Source organism: Microcaecilia unicolor, chromosome 5, assembly GCF_901765095.1.
Source record: "Microcaecilia unicolor chromosome 5, aMicUni1.1, whole genome shotgun sequence".
Lineage (NCBI taxonomy): Eukaryota > Metazoa > Chordata > Amphibia > Gymnophiona > Siphonopidae > Microcaecilia > Microcaecilia unicolor.
This window is the reverse complement of record NC_044035.1, coordinates 336,378,850-336,406,366: the sequence shown is the minus strand read 5'-3', so window position 1 is coordinate 336,406,366 and position 27,517 is coordinate 336,378,850. Positions and strand designations below refer to the sequence as shown.

The 27,517-nt window shown below is 45.0% G+C and overlaps 1 protein-coding gene across 1 annotated transcript; it reads right to left on the bottom strand.

Moving 5' to 3' along the window:
• Positions 1-1,830: 1,830 nt before the first annotated feature.
• On the bottom strand, positions 1,831-26,159 carry CLEC3A (C-type lectin domain family 3 member A). The gene is made up of 3 exons (XM_030202647.1): positions 25,970-26,159; positions 10,470-10,553; positions 1,831-2,349 (listed from the first exon to the last, which is right to left on the bottom strand). Exons 1-3 carry the CDS (start codon positions 26,082-26,084, stop codon positions 1,958-1,960), a joined length of 591 nt encoding a protein of 196 aa, XP_030058507.1. The 5' UTR covers positions 26,085-26,159; the 3' UTR covers positions 1,831-1,957.
• Positions 26,160-27,517: the final 1,358 nt, after the last annotated feature.

The following is a 27,517-nucleotide window of genomic DNA, read 5'->3' as shown; positions in this document are numbered from 1 at the left end:
TGCAATGTGTCCTAGAGGGGCATAATCGAAAGGCACGCCCAAGTTTTGCTGAGGATGTCCTTGCAAAATGTCCCAATGGAGGGGCGGAGAAACCCATATTATCGAAACAAGATGGATGTCCATCTTTTGTTTCGATAATACGGTCGGGGACGCCCAAATCCTGAAATTTAGGTCGTCCTTAGAGATGGTCGTTCCTAGACTTGGTCATTTCTAATTTTCAGTGATAATGGAAACCAAGGACGCCCATCTCAGAAACGACCAAATGCAAGCCCTTTGGTTGTGGGAGGAGTCAGCATTCATAGTGCACTGGTCCCCCTGACATGCCAGGACACCAACCGGGCACCCTAGGGGGCACTGCAGTGGACTTCATAAATTGCTCCCGGGTACATAGCTCCCTTACCTTGTGTGCTGAGCCCCACAAATCCCCCCCAAAACCCACTACCCACAACTGTACACTACTACCATAGCCCTTACGGGTGAAGGGGAACACCTAGATGTGGGTACAGTGGGTTTCTGGTGGGTTTTGGAGGGCTCACATTTACCATCATAAGTGTAACAGGTAGGGGGGGGATGGGCCTGGGTCCGCCTGCCTGAAGTGGACTGCACCCACTAAAACTGCTCCAGGTACCTGCATACTGCTGTGATGGACCTGAGTATGACATTTAAGGCTGGCATAGAGGCTGGCACAAAATATTTTTAAAGATTTTTTTTGAGGGTGGGAAGGGGTTAGTAACCACTGGTGGAGTAAGGGGAGGTCATCCCCAATTCTCTCCGGTGGTCATCTGGTCAGTTTGGGCACCTTTTTGTGCCTTGGCTGTAAAAAAAACAGAACCAGGTAAAGTTGTCGAAGTGCTTGTCAGGGACGCCCTTTTCTTTTCCATTATGGGTCGAGGACGTCCCTGTATTAGGCACGCCCAAGTTCCGCCTTAGCTACGCCTCTGACACACCCCCATGATCTTTGGTCATTCCCGCGACGGAAAGCAGTTGGGGACGCCCAAAATCGGCTTTTGATTATACCGATTTGGGCGACCCTGTGAGACGACACCCATCTTCCGATTTGTGTTGAAAGATGGGCGTCCTTCTCTTTAGAAAATGAGCCTGCTAGTAAGTAATAACTCAAGTCAACAGTAAAATAACACGTCCTAACTAATGATAACCCATATTGAGAACTTCTCCCTATAATTGAGCAGATCAGGGCAAACCCAGACTGGGATATAGCTATACTGGGCTATAACCGGATAGTTCTATTAAATGTCTAGAGCCAGGAGTTACTCAGTAGCAATATTCAGTCTGCTAACCAAGGAGGCTTAATAAGACAGAAGACGGCATGACATCAAAAAGTTGAAGCTGTTTTTCCCCAGCAGCTGCCATATTGGTGTACCCAAAACAACCCCCTTGAAAAATCCCCAACCCCTCAAACTCCTCTCCTAACAGAAAGAATGCAAAACCAATGAGGTTTTGTAAAAGAATATAAACATTACAAGTTTGGCTACTGTTTTTCAATAGCATCTGCAAATGTTTTGGGTCACTCAGTATGGCGGCAGGCTTGTGGGTCAGATAGGCTCATGCCATCTCCTGTCTTATTAAATCTCCTTGCTGCTAACAGGTAAGTATCTGGATAAAGTTAGGACAATAAAAAGGCCATCTTAATTTTATTCAGGTAGTTATCAGGGTACCATGCTGAATATTGCCAGTACCAGGATAAATACCAGAGGCCACAATACACCTGAAAATTCAGTGCCGATATCTGGATATGACTCAGCACTGAATATCCGAATATTGAAAAGCCTGTGTTGGCCAGTTTATTAAAAAACGCTGACTGTCATGGGCTGAATATTTCTCCCATTTTATTCTTGGGATGTGTTACAGTATATTATGACATTTGTTTTTGATACAGAAATATAAAATATTGCAGAACCTACCAACAGCCATGATTGCAACCTTTGAACATACCCTCTTATGGAATAAGAAACTCACAAATGTATTTTTTCATACTACGACAGGCTTCATCCACCCATTTGCCTTGAGATGACTGGGAAAACAGGGCACAGTTTTCACGTTTGCCTCCATTGGGCTGGGATCGGTCCCAGTTGAAGAAGTTTATGGCAACCCCATTGACATCAACAAATTTCCCTTCATTAACCATATCATTGATACCTAACCAGAATTCTGCTGCCCCTGGGACACTCTTCTTGCCATAGTCACGAAGAGCCTGATTTTCATCACTGTCTCTGGGAATAGCCAGTGTCCCTCCCTTGGTGATGCAGTCTTCGTTTGCTTCATGGAAGTGCTTGGACTCATCGAATGCCAGGTAGCACTTCTTGTGGAATTTAGTGCCCCGGAGGCAGACTGTGGATAGATGACAACTGGTTACCCAAATAAAGAAGCAAAGGTATATAAATGTACAACAGAACTATTATCCAAAATAATATTTTTAAAATGTTGAATAGTTTTAATTTTTGTATTGCTTTTAGCTCAGGGCGCTCTTATAGAGAAATGCACAAAGGTCCCAGGAAAGAACCGCCCAGTATTTCCACCTCGGTAAAAATTACCAATTTGGAAATACAGAGCAAGTCCCAAAGCAAGTTGCATGCAAATGAGCTCCTCCCAAATTCAACAAGCAGCTCGATAGGAGGGAAGCCAGTCAGCCAGCTGAGAATGAGCAGAACAGCCAATCGATAAGCGTGGCTGTTCTGCATATTCTCAGGGCAGCGCTTGTATATGACTTTCATTCATGCATAGAAGCTTTGGGTATGAAAGCTAGTGTAGCTTTTTTTTTTTTATTCTCAAAACTACTGTGGGGTATGCTTCCAGGGCTGGAGCAGCGGCTGGCGAGCAGACTGCCATGTTGGGGCTCCGGCGTCTTCCCTGCATCCCCACCACCGAGAGAGAGGGCGTGAGGAAAAAGTGTTCCCTCCTCCATTCCCACACTTCACTGCTGTGGTCAGCGATCTCTCTGCTCCAGCGTGTCTTATCTCTCTGCGGGTTCTTCTCCTCCTGCGGGAGTGGCAGAAGACCCTGGAGCGGCTGTAGAGTACTTGCAACAATGAAGAACTGTCAGGACCGACAGCTCCAGGCCTCCCGTTAAAGTTTCCATGGTAAAGGTAGGAGTTGCTTCGTGCATCGCTTGGATAATGGCTGTGCAACGCTTTGAATACATGTTTGAATGCTTAATAGCTTATTTAAATAGATTAGCATAGGATTCCCATTGTTTGCTCCCCTACATGGTAAAAAGCCCTCAGAACCCCATTGTGCATCTCTCGTTGAATAACATGTTTGCTAAACCATCTGGAAATGGAATAACATGTTCGCTAAACCATCTGGAAATGGTTTTAAAAACATGTTGCTGGCCTGGTAGGCTCTATGCATCGATTCCTTACAGTCAGGACAATTTTACTTGTGCAAATAAGCCATTGAGGTACTACACTATTGACTCTTCAGCTGCATTTTCATAAAAAACAAACAAACAAACAAATAAATAAACGTTGGGGTCCTTTTACTAAAGCTTAATGTGTGCTAATGGAATTAGCATGCACTAAGGGGCCTATTTACTAAGCTCTGGTAAAAGGGGGCCTGCCCTAGCATCAGCGTGTGTTTTTGATGCAGGCAAAAGGCTGTCTTTTTCGGAGGACAAGAAATGGCTGTGCGGTAAGTGAATCACTTGTTGCATGGCCATTTCAGGGGGGAGAACTTACTGCCACTCATTGAGGTGGCAGTAAGGGCTCCCGCTTTAACTCGGCGGTAGCCAGGCAGCACACGTTGCTGCCTGATTGCCGCCAAGTATGCATCAGTGCTACAAAAAAAATCAAAACTATTTTTGTAGCACTGGAAATGGCACACGCTGGGGTTGGTAGCTACCGTCAGGCGCCTTTGTAAACACAGGCCATAAAGAATACAATGAAATTCAAGCTTTGAAATAAACAATCAATACTGTGAGGAATATGAGGGTGAGAGGGAGAATGAAGGCACATGGAGGAACGAGGAGGCTCGAGAGGGAGGGAGACTGGGTAGAGAAAGGAAGGAGTCTTTTCCCCTGGGGGATTGGAGAAAAGGAAAAGACTACAATTCCCAGCAGCCCCTGAGAAGGCCCCATGGTAGAAACAGAGACTACAATCCCCAACAGCCCCCAGAGGAGGTCAGAAGAAGGGCAAGAGAAGGGAGTTGGAAAAACCTGTCCCAGAGAGCCAGGATGAGGGAAGGAGTTCTGAACCTGCCCAATCAAGCAAATGGAGAGCAGCTGAGCAATGGGTGTGGGGAGGAACCTATGGACTGGCAAGGGGAAGAAAAGGAGGAAGAACTAGAGCAAGAGGAGCCGATGGAGATTGCTGCTCTGACTAAACTGGAAGGAAAGGAGGTGAAACAGGAGAGGGCTGCTCGGGAGGAGAGCCTGGTAGAAGAAGGGAAAAGGCGGCTATCCTACGAGGGGAGCTGAGAGAAAAGGTTTACCACGGAAGGGTCATGCGGGTGGTGGTCAGGGTATAATGCTGGCCTGGTTGGGGAGGGACCCTTGCCACTCTCCCTAGGTTGATTTCTTTTGAAAGGGAGAGAGGAGGAGTGGTGGTTTTGGGCATAACTGCTTACATGAACTGCTGGGAAGTTTTAACCCTTTTTGATCTACCGTGTTTGGAGAATTACTTTGCATAACTGCTATACATGGACTGCTGGGAGTTTGAACCCTTTCTGAACTGCAGTGTTTGGGGAATGGTTTTGCCTAACTGCTGACATGAACTGCTGGGGAGGGGTTGAACCCTTTCTGGAGCTACTATGTTTGGAGAATTACTTCGCATACATGCTATACATGAACTGCTGGGAGTTTAAACCCTTTTTGATCTACCGTGTTTGGAGAATTACTTTGCATAACTGCTACACATGAACTGCTGGGAGTTTGAACCCTTTCTGAACTGCAGTGTTTGGGGAATGGTTTTGCCTTACTGCTGACATGAACTGCTGGGGAGGGGTTGAACCCTTTCTGGAGCTACCATGTTTGGAGAATTACTTCACATACCTGCTATACATGAACTGCTGGGAGTTTGAGCCCTTTTTGAGCTGCTTTGTTTGAAAAATTGCTTTACATAACTGCTTTATATGAACTGCTGAGATTTTGGAACCTTTTGGGGTTTTTTGTTTTGTTTTGTTTTGTTTTGTTTTGAATGCTATGCTGTTGAACTGCAATGCTTCTTGAGAATGACCTTTGGAGGAGCAGTTGACACAAAGGGATTACAATAAAGTATAATGATCTGACCTTGTGGATTGCCGTGTGCTCTTTAGCAGTGGATTACAGCACACAACTCAGCTAAAGGGCCGAGGGATTCAAGAGTCTCCCGGTGCAGGAGACTTTTCCAAGAGTCTCCCAGTGGTGGAGACCTTACAATACATATAATGATGTGAAAATAATAAAAAAAACACTAAAAATATTAAACAAGGCAACTAGAAAATAATAACTAACGTGGTGACCCTTTTACAACGACGCAGTAACGCTAACACAGCATTGGTGCACGCTAATCTGGCAATACTGCTGGCCCACCGTGGGAGCTGGCGGTACTGTCGCTCCCACCGCACACCCTTTCCAGTGCGACCGTAAATATTTTAATTTTTCCCACTGGGCGTTTACTCGGCAGTAATCGGACAGTGGCATATGCTTCCTGGTTGCCGCCTGGTTAGTGCAGGAGCCTGTACCGCCTCCTAAATAGGAAGAGGTAAGGGCTCCCCTACGAAATGGCTGTATGGCAAGTTTGCATTTATCGCATAGCTATTTCCTTAAAAAAAAAAACCTGTTGCAGTAAAAGGGGTCTCAGCATGTGGCAAATCCATGCACTGATGCCATCGCAGAGCTTCTTTTACCACAGCTTTACAACATTCGTAAAATCCGTCCCTTTCTTTCCGAGCACTCTACCAAAACCCTCACCACACCCTTACCTCTCGTTTAGACTACTGCAATCTGCTTCTTGCTGGCCTCCCACTTAGTCACCTCTCCCCTCTCCAGTCGGTTCAAAACTCTGCTGCCCGTCTCGTCTTCCGCCAGGGTTGCTTTACTCATACTACCCCTCTCCTCAAGACCCTTCACTGGCTCCCTATCCGTTTTCGCATCCTGTTCAAACTTCTTCTACTAACCTATAAATGTACTCACTCTGCTGCTCCCCAGTATCTCTCCACACTCGTCCTTCCCGTGCACTCCGCTCCATGGATAAATCCTTCTTATCTTTTCCCTTCTCCACTACTGCCAACTCCAGACTTCGCTCCTTCTGTCTCGCTGCACCCTGCGCCTGGAATAGACTTCCTGAGCCCCTACGTCTTGCCCCATCCTTGACCATCTTTAAATCTAGATTGAAAGCCCACCTCTTTAACATTGCTTTTGACTTGTAACCACTCGCCTCCACCTACCCTCCTCTCCTCTTTCCTTTACACATTAATTGATTTGCTTGCTTTATTTTTGTCTATTAGATTGTAAGCTCTTTCTTCTATGTTTGTGCAGCGCTGCGTACGCTTTGTAGCGCTATAAAAATGCTAAATAGTAGTAGTAGTAGCTTGTTAAAAGGGCCCTATAATTATTACTTCTCAAACAAAAAAGGTTTAATTTTTTAATGAAACTTAACATTGTTTTTTCCATCTTAATTTTTTTTTTTGCTCACACCTTTTTCAGTAGTAGCTCAAGGTGAGTCACATTCAGGTACTCTGGATATTTCTTGGTCCCAGAAGGGCTCACAATCTGAGTTGGCACCTGAGACAATGGAGGGTTAAGTGATTTGCACTAGATCACAAGGAGCAGCAGTGGGATTTGAACCTGCCACTTCTGGAATGCGAGACTGGTGCTCTAACCACTAGGCCACTCCTCCACTCTTAATGTAAGGAGGGAAAGAAATACAGAGTGATATACCTAATGCTGAAATTCCCCCCCTGCCTCCCCAGATGATTGAATCAAGAAAATAAGGTGCCGTCTGTAACTAAGCTAACGTTTCTTTCATGACAGAACTCTTAGCATCACATCTTCCACCAGCAAGCGTTTCTCTTTTAGTGGCAGTCAACATACTACTCTCTAGAGTTCGAGCCCTTTGCTTTGCAAAGTCTTCGTTTGTTCCAGCGGGCAGCAGACTCAACCTTAACTTCTCTGTCTGTAACACTATTGCTCCAAAGGACCTCATATGCTGTCTTTGACATATTTTAATATCTTACATAGAAGTTTTTATTAATACATTTAGGACTGCTTCAGTAAACAGGATATTTGCATACCGAGGCAATACTGTCTGAGGGATCAGGAAATAGGTGTAGACTTGGCCCAACTCCAGATGCAGAGATCTAAAGGTCTTTTCATACGCAGGGCATGTAAGAGCTAAAGCAAAATGAATTATCTATCAGTTCACTTAACCTTTAGCAAGCAAGTGCAAGGTTGCAAAACAGGAAATTTCTGTATTCACCAGTTATGTGGCAAGCTCTCCAAGTGGTCATAAATTATTTTTTTCTTTACATAGTTAACAAAACTTTGTCTCTAGACATAAGATGGTTGTTTATTTGGCACTCTATTTTCAGATATTATTTACGATTTATGCTGCTGCTGTGTGAGCTTCGCACTACATTTTACTCGGAGGAATATATCACACAGAATTTTGGAAAGCATCAGCCTTTTGAAATTGGTCTATTGAATCCCGCTTTGTCATTGGTGTGACCCCTGACGCAGGTGGCACCGAAACACGGCCCGTGTCGGGTCTTTCTTCAATCAAAGTTCACTATTAAAGGATTTTTTTAATGAAAAAAAATTGTGTTCCCTTTTGTTTTTAAAAGCCCTTTGTGCTGTTTTTTTGTGCTTGGTCTTTTTTTTGTACTACTACTACTACTATTTAGCATTTCTATAGCGCTACAAGGCATACGCAGCGCTGCACAAACATAGAAGAAAGACAGTCCCTGCTCAAAGAGCTTACAATCTAATAGACAAAAAAAAAAAGTTAAAGTTCTCCAAGTGGTCATAAGTAATTTTTTTCTTTACTTAGTGAACAAAACTTTGTCTCTAGACATAAGATGGTTGTTTATTTGGTACTTTATTTTCAGATACATTTCCTTTTACCCTGAATAATGTTCTTTTACAATTTTTTAAAGAAAGTACAGTGAGACAAAGAGCACATATCTTGAAGAACACAAGCCATTTATCGGTCCTGAAGATAAAATCCTGAAAGACATCCCATATGCTGCTTGCAATTAATAGAAGTTCATTTGTAATACATATAGAGACACACACTATATGTATAGATAGATGGTTATATCTAATTTCTTTAATTGATAGTATTAGGTCAATTTTCAAAAAGCTCCTTGATAGATTAGACAACTGGTTAATTTTAAGATTTGTCTCTAGGAAAATGTCAACAAAATTAACTATTTTTTAAAATTATTTTATTTATTTCCTCATGATTATATATTTCTTACACTTTTGATGTTGTACCATCTGAATTGGTAAGCTCATACACCCTCTGCTCTTTTTTTTATTAAGTTGTTTATCGCAGTAGGGCATACCTCTCTTTTTGTATATATATATATATATATATATATATATATATATATATATATATATATATATACTAGCCATTGAGCCTGTAAAAACAGGCTGGTATTGGGGTTTTCGGAGGTCGACGCTGGCTCCCCCCCACCGCGAGGTCGCCGCTACTGTTCACCCCACCCCCGGAGTCGCCACCGCCATCCCTCCACCCGGCCTGGGCCCTCTCTTCGCTACTGAACTTACATCCATTTGCCGGAACGCAGTATGCACATCAGCTGAGCTGCCGTCGGCCTTCCTTCTCTGCCTGTGTCCCGCCCTCGTGTGACGTAATGTCAGCGAGGGCGGGACACGGGCAGGGAAGGAAGGCCGATGGCAGCTCAGCTGATGTGCGTGCTGCGTTCCGGCGAATGGATGTAAGTTCAGTAGCGAAGAGAGGGCCCGGGCCGGGTGGAGGGGTGGCGGCAGCGACTCCGGGTGGGGGGAGCGGTAGCGGCGACCTCGGGGGGGGGGGGGGAAGCGGTAGCGACCTTGGCGGCTTCGCACAGTTTCCCTCTCTGTCCCGCCCCCGTCATCACTCATTAACGCGGGGGCGGGACAGAGAGGGAAGTCTCTACTGCGCATTTGCGAGTGAGTATGGTCACTCGCCGTTTATATGTTTGATATACACACACACACTGGTGCATAAACTACGGCCATTACTTTAGAAGCTGTATTCTTATTCTAGACATCCAAAAACTGGTATTTAAAAATCACATTGAATGGACATATAAATCCCGATTTTATAAAGCTGGGATAGACATGTCTAAAACTGCAGCACATCCATATGGGAAGGGGGTATGGTCTGGCTGTATTTTGGGTGGGACTAGAGAGGGGACAAAAGAAGTGTCCCACAAGTGATTTGGTCTCTCCCTCTCTTGCCTGCATGCCGTATGGTCTCTCAAACATCCCCCCTCCCCCACATACCTTTTAAGCAGCACATTTTCACTTGCAGCGAGCAGCAACTAATACACGCTGCTCATGTTGGCCCCACAACCTTCCCTCTGATGTAACTTCCTGTTTCCGCATAGGCGGGAATACATCAGAGGGAAGGCTGTGGGGCCGGTGCGAACAGTATGTATCAGTCGCTGCTCGCTGCAGGTGAAGATCTGCTATTTACAAGGTAAGCAGGAGGGACAGTTTTGAGGCGTTTTCGGCTAGTGAGGTTTGGAGATCCCTGCCAGCCACATCATAAGTGTGCTCACCTGGGCCCACCCTTGACTACTACTCCACTGCTTTACTGTGGCCCACCTCTCTGATGTAACTTCCACTTTCCTCAGAGGTGGGCCAAAGTAGAGAAGAGGCCAGTGCCGGCTGCAGGGCGCCTTTTAGAAAATGGGAAAAGAAGGTAAACCGGGGGAAGGGAGTCCAGTGTGCCAAGGGCAAGAACGATTCCCAGTGACTTAAAACATACTGGATTCAGTTAAAGGTTTCAATGTGGTTACAGGATGTGATGTTTCCCAAACTACTTAAAAAAAGTGAATTTTCTGCATGTTCCAAAGCAGTGGCGTAGCCAAGGGTGGGCCTGGCAGGGATCCTTAAGCCTCACCAGCCAAAAACTCCCAACAACTGTCCCTCCTGCATACCTTGTAAATAGCATATCTTCGCCTGCAGCGAGCAGCGACTGGTACATACTATTCGCACCAGCCCCACAGCCTTCCCTCTGATGTATTCCCACCTATGCGGAAACAGGAAGTTGCATCAGAGGGAAGGCTGTGGGGCCAACATGAGCAGTGTATATTAGCTGCTGCATGCGAGGGAGAGAGGATGTTTGAGAGACCAAATGGCATGCAGGCGAGAGAGAGAGAGAGACCAAATTACTTGTGGGGCAGGACAAAGTTATTCTGCCCACCCATCCTGGGCCCAGGCCCACCCTAAATTGGGTGTCTGGCTACGCCCCTGTTCCAAAGTACAAGGGATTTACAGGTAAAACCTAATCGGGTATGCTTACCTGTCTGCAAAGCTTGTATTTCCTTCAGGGAGTTGACTTCTCTCCAGAGTTTGTCAATCTGAGTCTTCAAATCACCATCCTTTTCTTAAAAGAAAAACGACAAGAGAGTTAGTACCACCTGTTTTTCTTTTTAAACAGGGTCCAATTTTTCAAAAATTTGCTTATAAAATGAATTTTAGGGGCCATTTTACTAAGCTGCACTAAAAAGTTGCCTTTGCTATTACTAGAGCGTGGGTTTCTCACATGTTGAGGCCACTTTTAGCGTGGCTATAAATGTACGCATTTTCCAATAACCTTCTTAATGGTTTTGGATCCCTTTACTTTAGGCAAGATGGGAGTAAAAGATGATGTTGATGACTTTTTAGCGACTTTTGAAAGGGTGACAGGAACAGCTGTCTGGCCACCTGAGTAGTGGGCTATATACCTGGCCATCACCTTAACTGGAGAAACGTTAGCAGCTTATAGGGCTTTGCCTTCAGCCCAAGCTTCGGACTATTCAACACTTAAGGCTGCCATCAAGGACCATTTAAGCCTTACTAAACATTCCTACAGGAGAACGTTTAGAGACATGGTTCTAGGCAAGCAGGAGTGCCCTCGAGCTATTGCCCAGAGGCTGAAAGATTTGGCCAACAAGTGGCTGGACCCAAGTAGTGGAAGAAGCAGTCACTGAACAGTTCCTTTTTGCTATCTCTGGGGAAGTGAGAACTTGGTTAATTAAGGAAGGGATTAGCTCAGTAGAGGCCTCTATCATGTGTATTGAGTTGTATTTCAAGGCCCAGATTGCCCAATTCAACCCCTTTGTTCCAAAAGAAGCTTGTTCCCAGGTGGGACAGCTGATGAACCCCCTGCGCAGGAGAAAGGCTAAGGTGGGGGGGGGGGGGGGGGGGTGAAGTGCTATAAATGTGGAAAAGGGATTCATTTGATGAAAGGTTGTTATGTGAAAATGGGTTTCCTGGGGGATAAGGAGGGAACAGAGGCAGCTGTTTACTCCCAAGAGGTGAAAATTGAAGGAGTTCTTGTCAATGCTTTATTAGACTCTGGCGCTAACCATTGCTCGATGTCCTAGAAATTATGGGAGATGTTGAGGAGTTGCATAAAAGATGGGGAGAATAGTTACCAGGGTACCGTTAGAATTAAGTACATATATTGGGGCTTCCATAGCAGGGAAATGTGCAGGTGACAGACCTTCCTAGGCTTCCATACAATTTAGTTCTGGGGAGGGACTGGGTTTATTTTAAGAAGCACTTAACAGGGCTGGAAGGCCTAGTGTCCACTCATGCCCAGTGTAAGAAGGAGGAAGAGAATCAGGGGCAAAATGAGAAGTCCTTGGTTGAAAATTTTCCCTTCCAGGCAGGGCTGGTCTTAGCAATTGCGGGGCCCTGTGCAGACCAGTTTGATGGGGCCCCCTGCTCCCACCTAGCCCCGCTCAACCTAGCCCCACTGTTGTTCTCACTTCTAAGGAGTTTTACTGCTGCAGTCACTCACTGCAAAGATATATGAGCAATGCATTGTGCGTAACGTAGTCCCACATGTAATGCAGTCACCTCTGCTTGTTTGTATAAAGCTTGCTATTAGTGGTCTATTCTCCTACAAAGACCTCCCTTTCTCAGCCAAGCTTGGCTCCTTTGTCTACCTACAGTCATTTCCTGATTATTCTTACTATCTCTGTCCTGATAGGTCAGCTAGGTTATGACTTTTCTCTCCAATCAAGGCTGCCCTCTGTGACCACCTCTGCTACCTGATCTCAGGCTCTGTCCTTATTGGGTCTTCTTTCTCTCCAGTGTTGCCAGGTGGGCGGTTTTACCGCCCAATTGGGCGGTTTTCCGCGACCCGCCGCGGGAAATTTTTGCCCGCGGCGGGTTGCGGTTTTTTGGGCTCCTTTTTGGCTTCGGGGCGGTTTTTTCGCCGGCTTTTGCGGTTTTTTCGCCGGCTTTTTTCGGCCGTGGTGGGCGGGGTTAATGACGTTTCTGGGCGGGGCTAGTGACGTGGGAGGCGGGGTTAGTGACGGGGGAGGCGGGGTTAGTGACGGGGAGGCGGGGCCGATGACGGGGGAGGCGGGGCCGATGACGGCGGGGGCGGGGTTGATGACGGCGGGGGGCGGGGGTGATGACGCGGGGGCGGGGGTGTCAGGGGCGGGGTTTGAGTTTGGGCGGGTTTTGGGCTGGATTTTGGGCTCCTTTAGGCTGGAAAAAATTTTTCCACCTGGCAACCCTGTTTCTCTCTCTCCCCTGGATGTGTGGGTGTTCTTCGCGGCCTCTCTGGCCCATGAGGTTCAGACAGCACTTGTCCTGCTATCCCCCTGCAGTGAACTCACCTTTCTACCTTGCCCATTCTTTCTCTCAAGATATTGCACAAATCCCATCTCTGAACTGCCTTCATTTATCTAATCACTCTCCCACCTCTGCAAAAAAAGCTTCCTTTCTTCAAATTTCTATCTCCATCCACTGATACAGCTGTCAGAACTACGAGATCTCTTGCCTTGGGGCAATAACTTCTAAGGAACTACCAACTGTGATCAAACTAGCTACATTTATTCAATAGAGTACATTTCAGAAAATAAAGAGGTTTCAGGTGTGTGCTGAGGTTATACTTCAAAGATATTACGCTTTAAGAGGCCTTGACACATGCAACAACTGAAACCTGGTGCAAATCCTGGCATGCAACTTGGGCACGCAGTCCCCAGGTTCTGTAACGTGGTAACATAGTAGATGACAGCAGAAAAGGACCTGCAAGGTCCATCCAGTCTGCCCAACAAGATAAACTCATATGTGCTACTTTTTGTGTATACCCTACCTTGATTTGTAAGTGTCCTCTTCAGGGCACACGGAAAACAAACTAGCAGATCAGTATAATAAAAAACCAGCATGAGCAGCTCAAACTAGCATATCCTGCATGATGCCAGATAGTCAATAAATAGTCTGCTGTCTGACTATTGACTATCTGGCGTCACGCAGGATATGCTAGTTTGAGCTGCTCATGCTGGTTTTTTATGAAGAAAATTTCTTATATCCTTGTCCTGATAGATTATTTGATACCGCTCTAATTCAAGAAAGATACAGACTAGCCCCTGACGCAGCCCTGTCGTTTGGCGAAACACGGCCTGTGTCGGGCATTTGTCTCATACACGGTATCTTCAATAAAGTTTTTTTTGATATTATACTGATCTGCTAGTTTGCTTTGCACATTGGGTTTTGCAGATCGGTTGCCTTGTTGTTTTCTGGGGCTCTTCAGGGCACAGACAGACCGTATAAGTCTGCCCAGTACTATCCCCACCTCCCAACCACCAGCCCCGCCTCCCAACACCGGCTCTGGTAAAGACCGTATAAGTCTGCCCAGCATTATCCCTGCCTCCCAACCACCAGTCCCGCCTCCCACCACCGGCTCTGGCACAGACCGTATAAGTCTGCCCAGCACTATCCCCGCCTCCCAACCACCAGCCCCGCCTCCCAACCACCTCCCAACCACCAGCCCCGCCTCCTACCACCGGCTCTGTCTCACTGCATGCAATTCTTTGGAACGCCCCTGACCCACCCATGCCCCTCCCGTGGCCACACCCCTCTTGGGTTGCACATGAGAAGATTTGGGTGCAGCTCTGTATAGAATTGTGTGCAGCCAGATCCATGCGCAAATCCAAATAAGAGCCAATTAACATCAATATTTGATTGTCAACAGTCAATTACTGATTTTAATTGTTCACTGACAAATATATTTCTGTGCGAATTTCAGGATGGCATGCAATTTTGGGTGCCCAAATTTGGGCACCATTTATAGAATCCAGGCGTAAGTGCCCAGATTACCATGTGGTAAATGCAATACCTATGCACTTACTGTTGTGGGCATTCCTAGCATGTCCCCGGTGTTACTAAACAGAAAAATGCATTACTGTTCAATAAGTGTATTGTAGATAGTGCAAATGTACTTACTGTCTTCTATTTCGGAGGGGTTAGGTGCATATACACTATCTGCACCGATGACAGTGCTCATTACGGTATCGTGCGTTCTCTACATTGTGAAGTTTATACCCATTCTTTGCCCATAGTCTCATCTGCCCGCAACCTCGGAGTCATCTTCGACTCCTCCCTCTCCTTCTCTGCACATATCCAGCAGATAGCCAAGACCTGTCGCTTCTTTCTCTTTAACATCAGCAAAATTCGCCCTTTCCTCTCTGAGCACACCACCCGAACTCTCATCCACTCTCTCGTTACCTCTCGCCTTGACTACTGCAACCTACTCCTCACTGGCCTCCCACTTAGCCATCTATCCCCCCTTCAATCTGTTCAGAACTCTGCTGCGTGTCTTATCTTCCGCCTTGACCGATATGCTCATATCACCCTTCTCCTCAAGTCACTTCACTGGCTCCCGATCAGGTACCACATACAGTCCAAGCTTCTCCTACTAACCTACAAATGCACTCGATCTGCAGCCCCTCATTACCTCTCTACCCTCATCTCCCCTTACACTCCTACCCATAACCTCCGCTCACAGGACAAATCCCCCCTCTCAGTGCCCTTCTCCACCACCGCCAACTCCAGGCCTCACCCTATGCTTGGAATAAACTCCCTGAGCCTATACGCCCCTCCTTGCTCAAAGCCCACTTCTTCAATGTCGCCTTCGGCACCTAACCATGATACCTCCATTCAGGAAATCTAGACTGCCCCAATTTGACTGACTGTATTTTTGTGTCCTTTAAACTGTAAGCTCTTTTCAGCAGGGACTGTCCTTCTTTGTTTAATTGTACAGCGCTGCGTAACCCTAGTAGCTCTTTAGAAATGTTAAGTAGTAGTAGTAGTAGTCTGACCATTATCAGGTGAATTTTCAAAAGAGAAGGGCACCCATCTTCCGACACAAATCGGGAGATGGGCGTCCTTTTCGCAAGGTCACCCAAATCGGCATAAGCGAAAGCCGATTTCGGCTGCCCTCGACTGCTTTCCGTCGTGGGGATGACCAAAGTTCACGGGGGCGTGCCAGCAGTGTAGCGAAGGCAGGACTGGGGCGTGCTTAGGAGATGGGCGTCTTCGGCCGATAATGGAAAAAAGAAGGGCGTCCACTTGGGCGACTTTACTTGGTCCATTTTTTTTCACGACCAAGCATCAAAAAGGTGCCCCAACTGACCAGATGACCACCGGAGGGAATCAAGGATGACCTCTCCTTACTCCCTCAGTGGTCACTAACTCCCTCCCACCCTCAAAAAAAATCTTTAAAAATACTTTTTTGCCAGCCTCTATGCCAGCCTCAAATGCCATACTGAGGTCCATCGCAGCAGTATGCAGGTACCTGGAGCAGTTGTAGTGGGTGCAGTGTACTTCAGGCAGGCAGACCCAGGCCCATCCCCCCTACCTGTTACACTTGTTGTGGTAAATGTGAGCCCTCCAAAACCCACCACAAACCCACTGTACCCACATGTAGGTGCCCTCCTTCATCCCTAAGGGCCATGGTAGTGGTGTACATTTGTAGGGAGTGGGGTTGGGGGGGGTTGGGGGGGCTCAGCACCCAAGGTAAGGGAGCTATGCACCTGGGACCTTTTTCTGAAGTCCACTGCAGTGCCCCATAGGTGACCCGGTTGGTGTCCTGGCATGTCAGGGGGACCAGTGCACTACAAATGCTGGCTCCTCCCACGACCAAATGGCTTGGATTTGGTCGTTTTTGAGATGGGCATCCTCGCTTTCCATTATCGCCGAAAACCGGGGACGACCATCTCAAAAACGACCTAAGGACGACCATCTCTAAGGTCGACCTAAATTTCATGATTCGGGCGTCCCCGACCGTATTATCGAAACGAAAGATGGACGCCCATCTTGTTTTGATAATACGGGTTGCCCCGCCCCTTTACGGGGCCGTCTTGCGAGGACGCCCTCATGAAAACTTGCGTGCCCCGTTTGATTATGCCCCTCCACGTATCATATATCACAGCATTGAGTTAACAGGCGAATTAGCACTCTTTCATAAAAGGACCCTATCTATATATATAAAAGGCACTTTGAAGCCTCAAGCCGGAAACTTGAGGCGCCTGAGATATCCGGTTTGGCCTGCAGGCTCCAGTCACTGTAGCTCCGCCCTCGCGTCAAAACGCGATGACGTTGAGGGCGGGGCGGCCCTCGCAACCACGTCACTGAGGGACGAAGGGACGAAGAGGAGAGGTGTGCAACTCGGAACGGAGGCATGGAGGGGGTGTCTGCAACTCGGGAGGGAGGGAGGACGGGGGGGGGGGGGGATTACCCTGCTAGCGCCCGTTTCATTTTTGACAGAAACGGGCATTTCTTACTAGTAGTCTATATAAGCTGACCTGGTCTGTGGAGGTGGGGGGGGGGGGGGGGGGGGGTGGAAATCACAGTCATTGTTAATGTTAAGGGTGACACTGGATGCACGGTCCATAAATATGAACCAGTGACAGCTGTAGAAAGTATCAGAAAATTGAAGCTACTCAAGATTTGGCAACCAGTTCTTGAGCAAACCTAACAAATCTACATGCTTATTTTTTTCAAATTTCGACTCAAGATGGATTGCTTCATTTCTTTTAGAAATGATAATGATAAGTAGTAGTAGTAGTAGTTTTACATTGGGTCCTTCCTCCCTGGTATTTGCGTATTGTATTAATTTGTTATTTGCCTTGTTCTTTTTCAAAACCTTTAGTAAAGAAGAATGAAAAAAGGGTGACACCTAGTGGGCATATTTTGGACCAGTACTACAGGGATGTGGAAGGCATCCTGGTACACAGCTCTCGGCTTTGGGACTTGTTACTACAATGACCAGACTAGGAACAGTGGGAGGGAGGGAGGGTCTATTACATATGGAAAATTCCCCACGGAGATATGAATGAGGACTGACGGTGCCGTATCCCAGTTCGGATTGAGCAAGAAAGAGTTATTTTATGAAATAGGTTAAAATTGATGTTTCCATAGGTAAAATCTATAATGAGGAAGAATAATAAAAGCATTACACAAAATATTTTAAAACTTGAATATCACTACTTTCTTGTCCAAAATTAGGATAAGAAAGAGTAAGATTTGCAGTATTGGATAAAGTCAGGTTTAGTTATTTGGTAAAATTTTTAGCTTTTGTACCTGTGAAAAATAGGGTTAACAACCAAGTTGTGGGTGATATTTATTAGCTAACAATCACTGGCGTACCAAGGGGGGGCGGTGGGGGCGGTCTGCCCCGGGTGCACGCCACTGGGGGGGGGGGGTGCCACGGTGCGCGCCTGTTGCCCTGTCTCAGTCCGAGAAAGTTTGCAATTTGCATGTGTTCACTGCTCCCTCCGAGTCTGCCCCGGAACAGGTTACTTCCTGTTCCGGGGCAGACTCAGAGGGAGCAGTGAACACATGCGAATTGCGAACGTTCTTGGAGACAGGGCAACAGGCGCGCACCGCGGCACCCCCCCCCAGTGGCGTGCACCCGGGGGGGGGGAAAGGTGTCATTTCGCCGGGGGGGGGGGCGCATTGGCGATCCGCCCCGGGTGTCAGATAGGGTCGGAACGCCACTGCTAATAATGTATTTTTGATAAACTTTCAAGGGTTATCTTGTTCTATAGCTAGTGAGGTCTGCATGGGTCACTATTGCAGTAGCTGGACTATATAAGTACATAAGTATTGCCATATTGGGATGGACCGAAGGTCCATCAAGCCCAGCATCCTGTTTCCAACAGTGGCCAGTTCAGGTCACAAATACCTGGCAAGATCCCAAAACAGTACAATACATTTTATGCTGCTTATCCTAGAAATAAGCACTGGATTTTCCCCAAGTCCATTTTAATAATGGTCTATTGACTTTTCCTTTAGGAAGTCATCTAAACCTTTTTTTAAACCCCGCTAAGCTAACTGATTTTACTACATTCTCCTGTGGATATTGGTTATAAAATAAGTAAACCCCACAGGTAGCTGTGAACAGAGGCACATGACACTGTTGCCTAGTAGAGATTGTTTTCAATTGAGCCAGAAACCCAAAGCAGCAGGAAGAGCTGCAGGATGAAAAATGCAGTAAAAGAAAAAAAATGATTGATACGGTTCTATAGTAGAAAGTACATCATTCTCGAGGCAGCACAGGAGCACCAAATACATTTTTCATTTTGATAAGAAGGGACAGTTCCCTATTATTTCATCTAATATTCGGTGGTTTTGGAACATCATAAAAGCAATCTGAAAAAAAAGCACTAGTTCAAAAGAATTTTAGAAAGATTTACTTAATATACAGATTCTGTCTTCCTTTATGAAGAGTTCAGCATTGCTCATAAGAAGTAATTTGTAATGACTAATGTCCTGAATTATCTTTCGGTGAGAAATAAAAATACAAATTTTCAAAACCAGTTTGAATATAGAAAATAAAATCATAATAAAGCCCACTAAGCATTTCTTACTATTCAGTCAAATAATGAAAAATATTATTCAGCTGAATACAAATGCCGAATATGAATAATGCAAAAAAGAATCAATCCCTAGAAACGAGATGTACAGGGAAATCCAGAAAGGAATCACATACTTTTAAATCACCCAATAAGACATTTTGAATAAAAAAAAGGGAAACACGAGGAGACTTCGGTATAGGCTGTCACCACAGCCGAGCTTCATTTTACAGTGAGTCTAGCTGTAACAACGGCTCACTATCTAGCTCTATACATCACCGAGACTCCTCGTTACATGACCCTTTCAAAAATTTGTTATTAATATTTTACTTTCTTTACCAATAAATTCAAAAATGAAGTGTGAAAAGACCTTAATGAAAATCCATATACATCTAACCCTAAGGAACACTACACACTAAAGAAAATGCAAAACAAACAGAACAAAATAATACAAAATATATCAAAAAGGACCAGCACTAGAAAATGAAAAGGACAGGAAGGAGCGAAACTTAGCTTCAACTTGTATTTCCTCACTCTTTCTCTGTCTGTTCTCCGTGCGCGCCGAGCCAGTTTTTACCGCATCTACAAAAAAATGTTTTTTTAAAAAATGGGATGGGAAAAGGGCCAGTGGTAAAAATGAAACCAGTGCACGCCTAAAACCGGCCTGAGCCCTTAATGCCACCCATTGATCTAGCGGTAAAAGCTACATGCGTGGTGAGCGGTCGGCGCACGCCAAGTGCCGGTTACCACCGGAACTGGTGCGCGTAGGAAGAATGTAATAAATAATTCATCCACACGTTATGGGTGCGCACCAAATCTGAAATTACCACCAGGAGGGTGCGCTGGCCTGGCGGCAGTCTCATTTGGGTGCACGCTGCATTTGTGCAGAGCCGATCGCAGCTTAGTAAAAGGGCCCCTTAATGTGTTTAAACACAGGAGTTTCCTATATGCTAAGTAGCCTTTTAAAATATATTTGTTTTGCAAGTTCCATGCAATTTTTTCCATCAGCATATAGAACTTGCAAACAATTAACACAGGAACACTTGCTGCCTCCTATATAGGAGGTGCTAAGTACTCATGCGTTAACCCTGCATTATCCAGTTAGGGTATGCTACTCATAATGCGCTAGTTATATAATGCTTCCACGCCCTTTCCTTGGCCATGCCACGCCCCTTCCAAAAATATTTTAAAAACTAATGCATGATTAGTGTGTGCAAACTGTCAAATTACTGCACAACTCTTTATCACATTTTGTGGTAGGCCTTTTTTTTTTAACACACTATTTATTTAGATTTTGCTCACACCTTTTTCACTAGCAGCTCAAGGTGAATTACATTCAGGTACTCTGGATATTTCTCTGTCCCAGGAGGGCTCACAATCTAAGTTTGTACCTGAGGCAATGAAGGGTCAAGTGACTTGCCCAAGATCACAAGGAGCAATGGTGGGACTTGAATCAGCCACCTCTAGATTGCAAGACCAGTGCTCTAACCACTAGGCCACTCCTCCGGACTAAAATCTGTAAATGGCATCCCAAAAACGTGCACTAAACACTATTATATAAACAGTGCTCAGAGTTGGGTGTCTTTTATCGAATAGCACGCAGTACCAGGATCATCGCCTAACTTTTAGGCACAAGGATTTGCACCAGCTGAACCTTGGAGTAAATTCCCATGCCTAAATTAGGTGTAGCTCCTCTGAATTCTATAATAGTGAATGCATATTTAGTGAATGCCCCTGACCCAGCCATGCCACTCCCATGGCCATGCCCCTTTTTATAAGAACATAAGAGTAGCCATACTGGGTCAGACCAATGGTCCATCTAGCCCACTATCCTGTTTTCCAAACAGTAGCCAAGCCAGGTCACAAGTCAAATCGTGGCAATACTCCATACTACAAATCCCAGGGCAAGCAGTTGCTTCCCATGTGTGTCTCAATAGCAGATTATGGACTTTTCCTCCAGGAATTTGTCCAAACCTTTTTTAAACCCAGATACGCTAACCGCTGTTACCTCCACAGCTTAATTATTCATTGAGTGAAACAATATTTCCTCCTATTTGTTTTAAAAGTATTTCCATGTAACTTCCTCAAGTGTCCCCTAGTCTTTGTACTTCTACTTGCTTTACATCACTCAGGATTTTGTAGACCTCAATCATATCTCCCCTCATGTGTCTCTTTTCTAAGCTGAAGAACCCTAACCTCTTTAGCCATTCCTCATATGAGAGGAGTTCCATCCCCTTTATCATTTTAGTTTCTCTTCTTTGAACCTTTTCTAATTCCACTATCTTGGGGAAAATTCACTGCTTATTTCTAGGATAAGCGGCATAAATTGTACTATTTTGGGATTGTGCCAGGTACTTGTAACCTGGATTGGTCACTATTGGAAACAGGATGCTGGGCTTGATGGACCTCCAGTCTGTCTCAGTATGGCAGTACTTATGTACTAAGACAAATCAACAAATTAAAGAGTAGTAAATCACCTGTACCAGATGGTATACACCTCAGAGTATTCAAAGAAATATATAAAACTGCAGATCTGCTGTTACTGATCTGTAACCTGTTATTAAAATCATCCATAGTACCTGAAGATTGGAGGGTGGCCAATGTAACACCTATTTTTAAAAAGGGATTCTGGGGTTGTCTGCGAATTTACAGACAGGTGAGCCTGATGTTAGTGCTGGGCAAAATAGTGGAAACTATTATAAAGAGTAAAATCACTGAACACATAAACAAACATGGTTTAATGGGACAGAGTCAACATGGATTCAGTCAAGGGAAGTCTTGCCTTGCCAACCAATTTGCTTCATTTCTTTGAATGCGTGAATAAACACGTGGATAAAGATAAGCCAGTTAATGTAATGTATCTAGATTTTCAGAAAGTGTTTGACAAAGTCCCTCATGAGATACTCCTGAGAAAATTAAAAAACCCATGAGACAGAAGGCAGTGTTCTGTTGTGGATTATGAATTGGTTGATGAATAGAAAACAGAGAGTAGAGTTAAATGACCAACTCTCTCAGTGGAGGAAAGTGAATAGTCATTTAAAGTGAAAGCGGTAAATGCTCCCATGTTAGGTTGTGTTAAACAGTTAGGGCTTCTTTCCACACCAGACATCACCGCGGAGACCCAGGCAAAGGTATCGGCCTGCTTATCCGACATTGCTGCCTGGATGTCCAACCGCCACCTGAAACTGAACATGGCCAAAACTGAACTTATTGTTTTCCCACCCAAACCCACTTCTCCTCTCCCTTCACTCTCCATCTCAGTTGATAACACCCTCATCATCCCCGTCTCATCTGCCCGCAACCTCAGCGTCATCTTTGACTCCTCCCTCTCCTTCTCTGCGCATATCCAGCAGATAGCCAAGACCTGTTGCTTCTTCCTCTACAACATTAGCAAAATTCGCCCCTTCCTCTCTGAGCACACCACCCGAACTCTCATCCACTCTCTCATTACCTCTCGCCTTGACTACTGCAACCTACTCCTCACCGGCCTCCCACTTAGCCACCTATCCCCCCTTCAGTCCATCCAGAACTCTGCCGCACGTCTCATCTTCCGCCTTGACCGATATACTCATATCACCCCTCTCTTCAAGTCACTTCACTGGCTTCCGATCAGATACCGCATACAGTTCAAGCTTCTCCTACTAACCTACAAATGCACTCGATCTGCAGCCCCTCCTTACCTCTCTACCCTCATCTCCCCTTACACTCCTACCCGTAACCTCCGCTCTCAAGACAAATCCCTCCTTTCAGTACCCTTCTCCACCACCGCCAACTCTAGGCTCCGCCCTTTCTGCCTCGCCTCACCCCATGCTTGGAACAAACTCCCTGAGCCCATACGCCAGGCCCCCTCCCTACCCATCTTCAAATCATTGCTCAAAACCCACCTCTTCAATGTCGCCTTCGGCACCTAATCACAACACCTCTACTCAGGAAATCTAGACTACCCAACTTGACATTTCGCCCTTTAGATTGTAAGCTCTTCCGAGCAGGGACCGTCCTTAGTTATTAATTTGTACAGCGCTGCGTAACCCTAGTAGCGCTCTAGAAATGTTAAGTAGTAGTAGTAGTATCATAATTATTTGATGCTAAGTTCAACCCTAGGAGGCAGCAACGATACGTTGAAATCTTCAGCCTAGTGTGTGGCGTCGGCCAAAAAATCAATCAGAATGCTAGGAATTAATAGGAACGGGATAGAAATAAAGACAAAGAATATTATAATGCCTCTGTATCACTCCATGGTGTGACCACACCTTGAGTGTTGTGTGCAATTCTGGTCACCATATCTTATAAACGATATAGCAGAATTAGAAAACTTTCAAAGAAGGGCAACCAAAATAATTAAGGGGGTGGAACTCCTCTCATATGAGGAAAGACATAAGAGGTTAGGACTCTTCCGCTTCGAAAAGAGATGGCTGAGGGGAGATGTGATAGTGATCTACAAAATACTGAATGGTGTAGAATGGGTAAACGTAAATTGATTTTTTTACTCTTTCAAAAAGTACAAAGACTAGGGGATACTCAAGGAAGTTGCAAGGTACTACTTTTAAAATGAACAGGAGGAAATATTTTTTTTCACTCAATGAATAGTTAAGCTCTGGAACTCATTGCCAGAGGATGTGGTATCAGCAGTTAGTGTATCTGGTTTAAAAAAAAAAAGGTTTGGACAAGTTCCTGGAGGAAAAGTCCATAGTCTGCTATTAAAATAAACATGAGGAAAGCTACTGCTTATCCCTGGGATCAGTAGCATGAATCTTACTACTATTAGGGATTCTGTCAGGTACTTGTGACCTGAATTTTCCACTTTTGGAAGCAGGATACTAGGCTGGATGGACTGTTTGTCTTACACAGTGCATTTTGTCTAGCAAAAAAGGTGCCAGTACTCAAATGCCAGGGCACCCTTCAGGGACAGAGTGATCATTGAGGGACCCACCCCACAATAGCCAGGCCCCCTGCAACCAGACACAGAATCTATGACAAGGCAGAATTTGTATGTAGAACCTGAGCTCTTCCATTAAAATATGAGAAACATGGGTCAATTTTAGCAGACAGTGGAAAAAGGTGCCGGTACTCAGTACCCCCAAGTACCCCCTCAAAAAAAAGCCCTGGTCTTACACAGTATGGCTGTTTTTATGTTCTTATGATGCCTGATTGATTTAGAAGTGACATGCACTAGATACTGGGAAAAGAGGGCTGGAGCAAGATGGCGGCAGCACCAGCAGTTCGCGTCAGCAACTAGTCCAACACTGCTGGAACGCTACGATTTTTCTTAGTGATTTCTTCTTGGAAAACTTACCTCAAACCTTTTGGAAATGCCACATACTAAGAGAAAAGGGACCGTTAGGGTGCGTGCCCAGTCGTCCCTAACTTCAACGCCCGACCAGCAGACGATGGAACGGTTTCTCACGCGACAGTCCACTATGCAAGCTTCGGGAGGTCCCGCTGATCTATCGGCACTGGGAGACGCCGATAGCCAGGGAATTGACACGTCGTTGTCTCCCCCGATACTCTTCCCGCCTTTGCAGCCAGCAGTACTTGATTTTGAGGGTGGAATGCTGACCCCGGAAGTCGGGGAAACAGATCAACCACTGGGCCAGCAAATCGGAGCTTCTGCTGGAGCTCCCCGGACAACGGAGTTGAAGGGCATTGTAGCCCAGCAAGAGAGGCCTATGATATCTAAGGCCCCAATTGCGAAGGTGACACTGGAGGCGATATGGGAAGCACTCCAGCGTTTGGACAACACTGTGAAAACTTCATCAGGCAAGATTGACACACTTTCAGAAAATGTTCAGAACTTAAATGTTGCATTTACTACTATGTGTACTGAGACAAATGAAAAAATAAATCTTCTAAATGATGATTCTAGGAAAATGAAAGAAATAACTACAAAATTGATTCAGGATAATCTTCAGATTCATAATAGACTTGAATATTTTGAAAATTACAATCGAAGACTAAACCTTCGATTGTTAAATTTTCCTCGTACTCCAGTATACTCTCCTTTGGATATATTTAAAAGGTATTTGACGGAAAATTTAAAATTTACCTCTGACAATATTCCACCTCTGAATAAAGTCTATTATTTACCTGTAAAAAAAGTAAGTGAAGATTTACCGCTTGCTCAACAACTTCAAAGAGATATGAATGTTTCAGAACTCTTAGAAACTTCTTTATCTTCAACAATGGATAGACAAACACTTCTGGTCTCATTCGTATTTCAGCAAGATCTGGATTTGGTCAGAAAATTGGCTCTGAGAAACTGACAAGTCCCTTTTTATGGAGAGAAAATCCGGGTATTCCCAGATGTTACTAAATCCACACAGACCAGAAGAAAGGACTTTTTAGCATTAAGATCAGCTACTTTGGTGCTGGGAGCCACATTTAATTTAAACTATCCATACAAATGCAACATAAAATATTTGGATGTTAAATATGTTTTCCTTAATCCTGTTCACTTGAAACAATTTATAGATCAGAAGAAATTGTCATGATGTAGATTGAATTCTAACAGTGTTGTTTTTAGGACGAGGATTTATTAATAATACAGTGGATAATCTGCTAAGTCTTTCTTTAATGCTTTCCTATTTTTCTTTCTCCTGAGTATATATCGGCTCCTGCCCCTCCTAAATGGTGGACTAAATAAGATATATTATTTTTGCTTCATGTTTATGCTTATGTTTATGAAGTAACTTTTTTTTCTTTTTCTCTTATATCTGAATTTCCTATTCAAGTATGAAAATGGCTTGTAAATTTATTTAAAATAATAAAGGAATAATTAAAAAAAAAGAAGTGACATGCACTAAATCTCCTCATTCACTTTGTTCACTATTGTATCACAAGAAAGCACACTGGTGAGACAGGATGATGATAAGTGCTGTGATAGTACACTTAAATAAAAACAGAACCTCGCTGCAGGTGGCAGAGAAGAAAAGTATGCGCCATCTCATTAATGTTTCATACCTGTATATTTGGCCATCAGCTGGAAACTGCAGATAATCACAAATTCCACAGCTGCAGAAATTTAATTGTTCACTACAATTTCCCGAAGCACCCTTTCTAGAAAACTAGGTGATAGCTTTTCAAGCAGGCCAGTAATTACTTGCCTAATTCTGAGCTGAGATCTCTGTACGCCCTCTCGTTATCTGTAAGCAAAAATCAAAATGATTACCTCGGTCCTTGGATCTGCGATCTTTTTTGGGTTTGAGTCTGGAAGCCTGAGGCCTGGTCTGATCCACCAGGAGCATCAGTACGCAGAGGAACATTAGAAGCCCAGTTTGTGCCATGATTCTTCTGAAGCTCTAGGAAGAAGTGACACAGGACTCTCTCTCTCTCTCTCTCTCACACCCCAGTCCGGTAAATCACACAGTCTCATCTCAGCATAGGACTGACTAAAGCCAGCTTTATACAAAAAGCCAATCCTGCTGGCACCTTCCCCAGCGCATGAAATGTGTTAAATATTTCAGCTGGCTTTAGTATAAGGTAACCCCTTGTTCTGACTCTTCAGCCCATGCTCTTGTTTGTTCTGACTCTTTCATAAGTTTCTTTTTCTGCTTCTTATATGGTTTTATAATTTATGTTTTATTTTTGTGTGTGTATATAAATATGACGTGAGATTTCCTGATCCAAATAATTTTTCCCACAAGTGTATCAAAACATGAAAATGACACGTGAAAATATGACGCTTGATATATACATATATATCCTGACAACGTAAATAGACTGAGACTGACATGTATTTAGAGTTCCTTTTTTTGAAGTGTTTTTAATTTTTATATTGGTGGGTTTTTTTTTTTGTTATTTTAGCATTTTAAATAAATACAAAGAAAAAGGTGTGCTCAGGTAGAGGTAATTTTATAACAGGATACCTATTTGAGAAGTCCAAAAAAGGCACCCAATTTAATCATATTTTATATAGGCAACGTGCGAGGGGCATAATCGAATGGGGCCGGCCATCTCTAAGGGCAGCCATCTCCGGGGGCGGCCCCGCAAAGTGGAGTACCCGACCGTATTATCGAAAAAGATGGCCAGCCATTTTTCGTTTTGATAATACGATCGGGGACGGCCAAATCTCAACATTTGGGCCGGGCTTAGAGATCGCCGGCATTAGAGATGGCCGCCATTGGTTTTCCCCAATAATGGAAACTAATGGCGGCCATCTCAAACCTGGCCAAATCCAAGCCATTTGGTTGTGGGAGGAGCCAGCTTTTGTAGTGCACTGGTCCCTCTCACATGCCAGGACACCAACCGGGCACCCTAGGGGGCACTGCAGTGGACTTCACAAATTGATCCCAGGTGCATAGCTCCCTTACCTTGGGTGCTGAGCCCCCCAATCTCCCCCAACACCTACTCCCCACGACTGTACACCACTACCATAGCCCTTAGGGATGAAGGGGGGCACCTAGATGTGGGTAGAGTGGGTTTTGGGGGGGTTTTGGAGGGCTCACATTTACCACCAAAAGTGTAACAGGTAGGCGGGAATGGGCCTGGGTCCACCTGCCTGAAGTGCACTGCACCCACTAAAAACTGCTCCAGGGACCTGCATACTACTACTACTACTTAACATTTCTAGAGCGCTACTAGGGTTATGCCCCTGCTGTCATGGAGCTGGGTATGACATTTGAGGCTGGCATAGAGGCTGGCAAAAAAATGGATTAATTTTTTTTTTGGGTGGGAGGGGGTTGGTGACCACTGGGGGAGTAAGGGGAGGTGATCCCCA

Bases quoted from the DNA above. Each gene is read 5' to 3' on its own strand.
- CLEC3A (XM_030202647.1), bottom strand. From the start codon at position 26,084: ATGGCACAAACTGGGCTTCTAATGTTCCTCTGCGTACTGATGCTCCTG. The intron at 10,554-25,969 runs GTAATCATTTTG...TTTTCTTTTAAG, and splicing joins TCGCAGATCCAAGGACCGAG to AAAAGGATGGTGATTTGAAG. The intron at 2,350-10,469 runs GTAAGCATACCC...ATCTATCCACAG, and splicing joins AATACAAGCTTTGCAGACAG to TCTGCCTCCGGGGCACTAAA.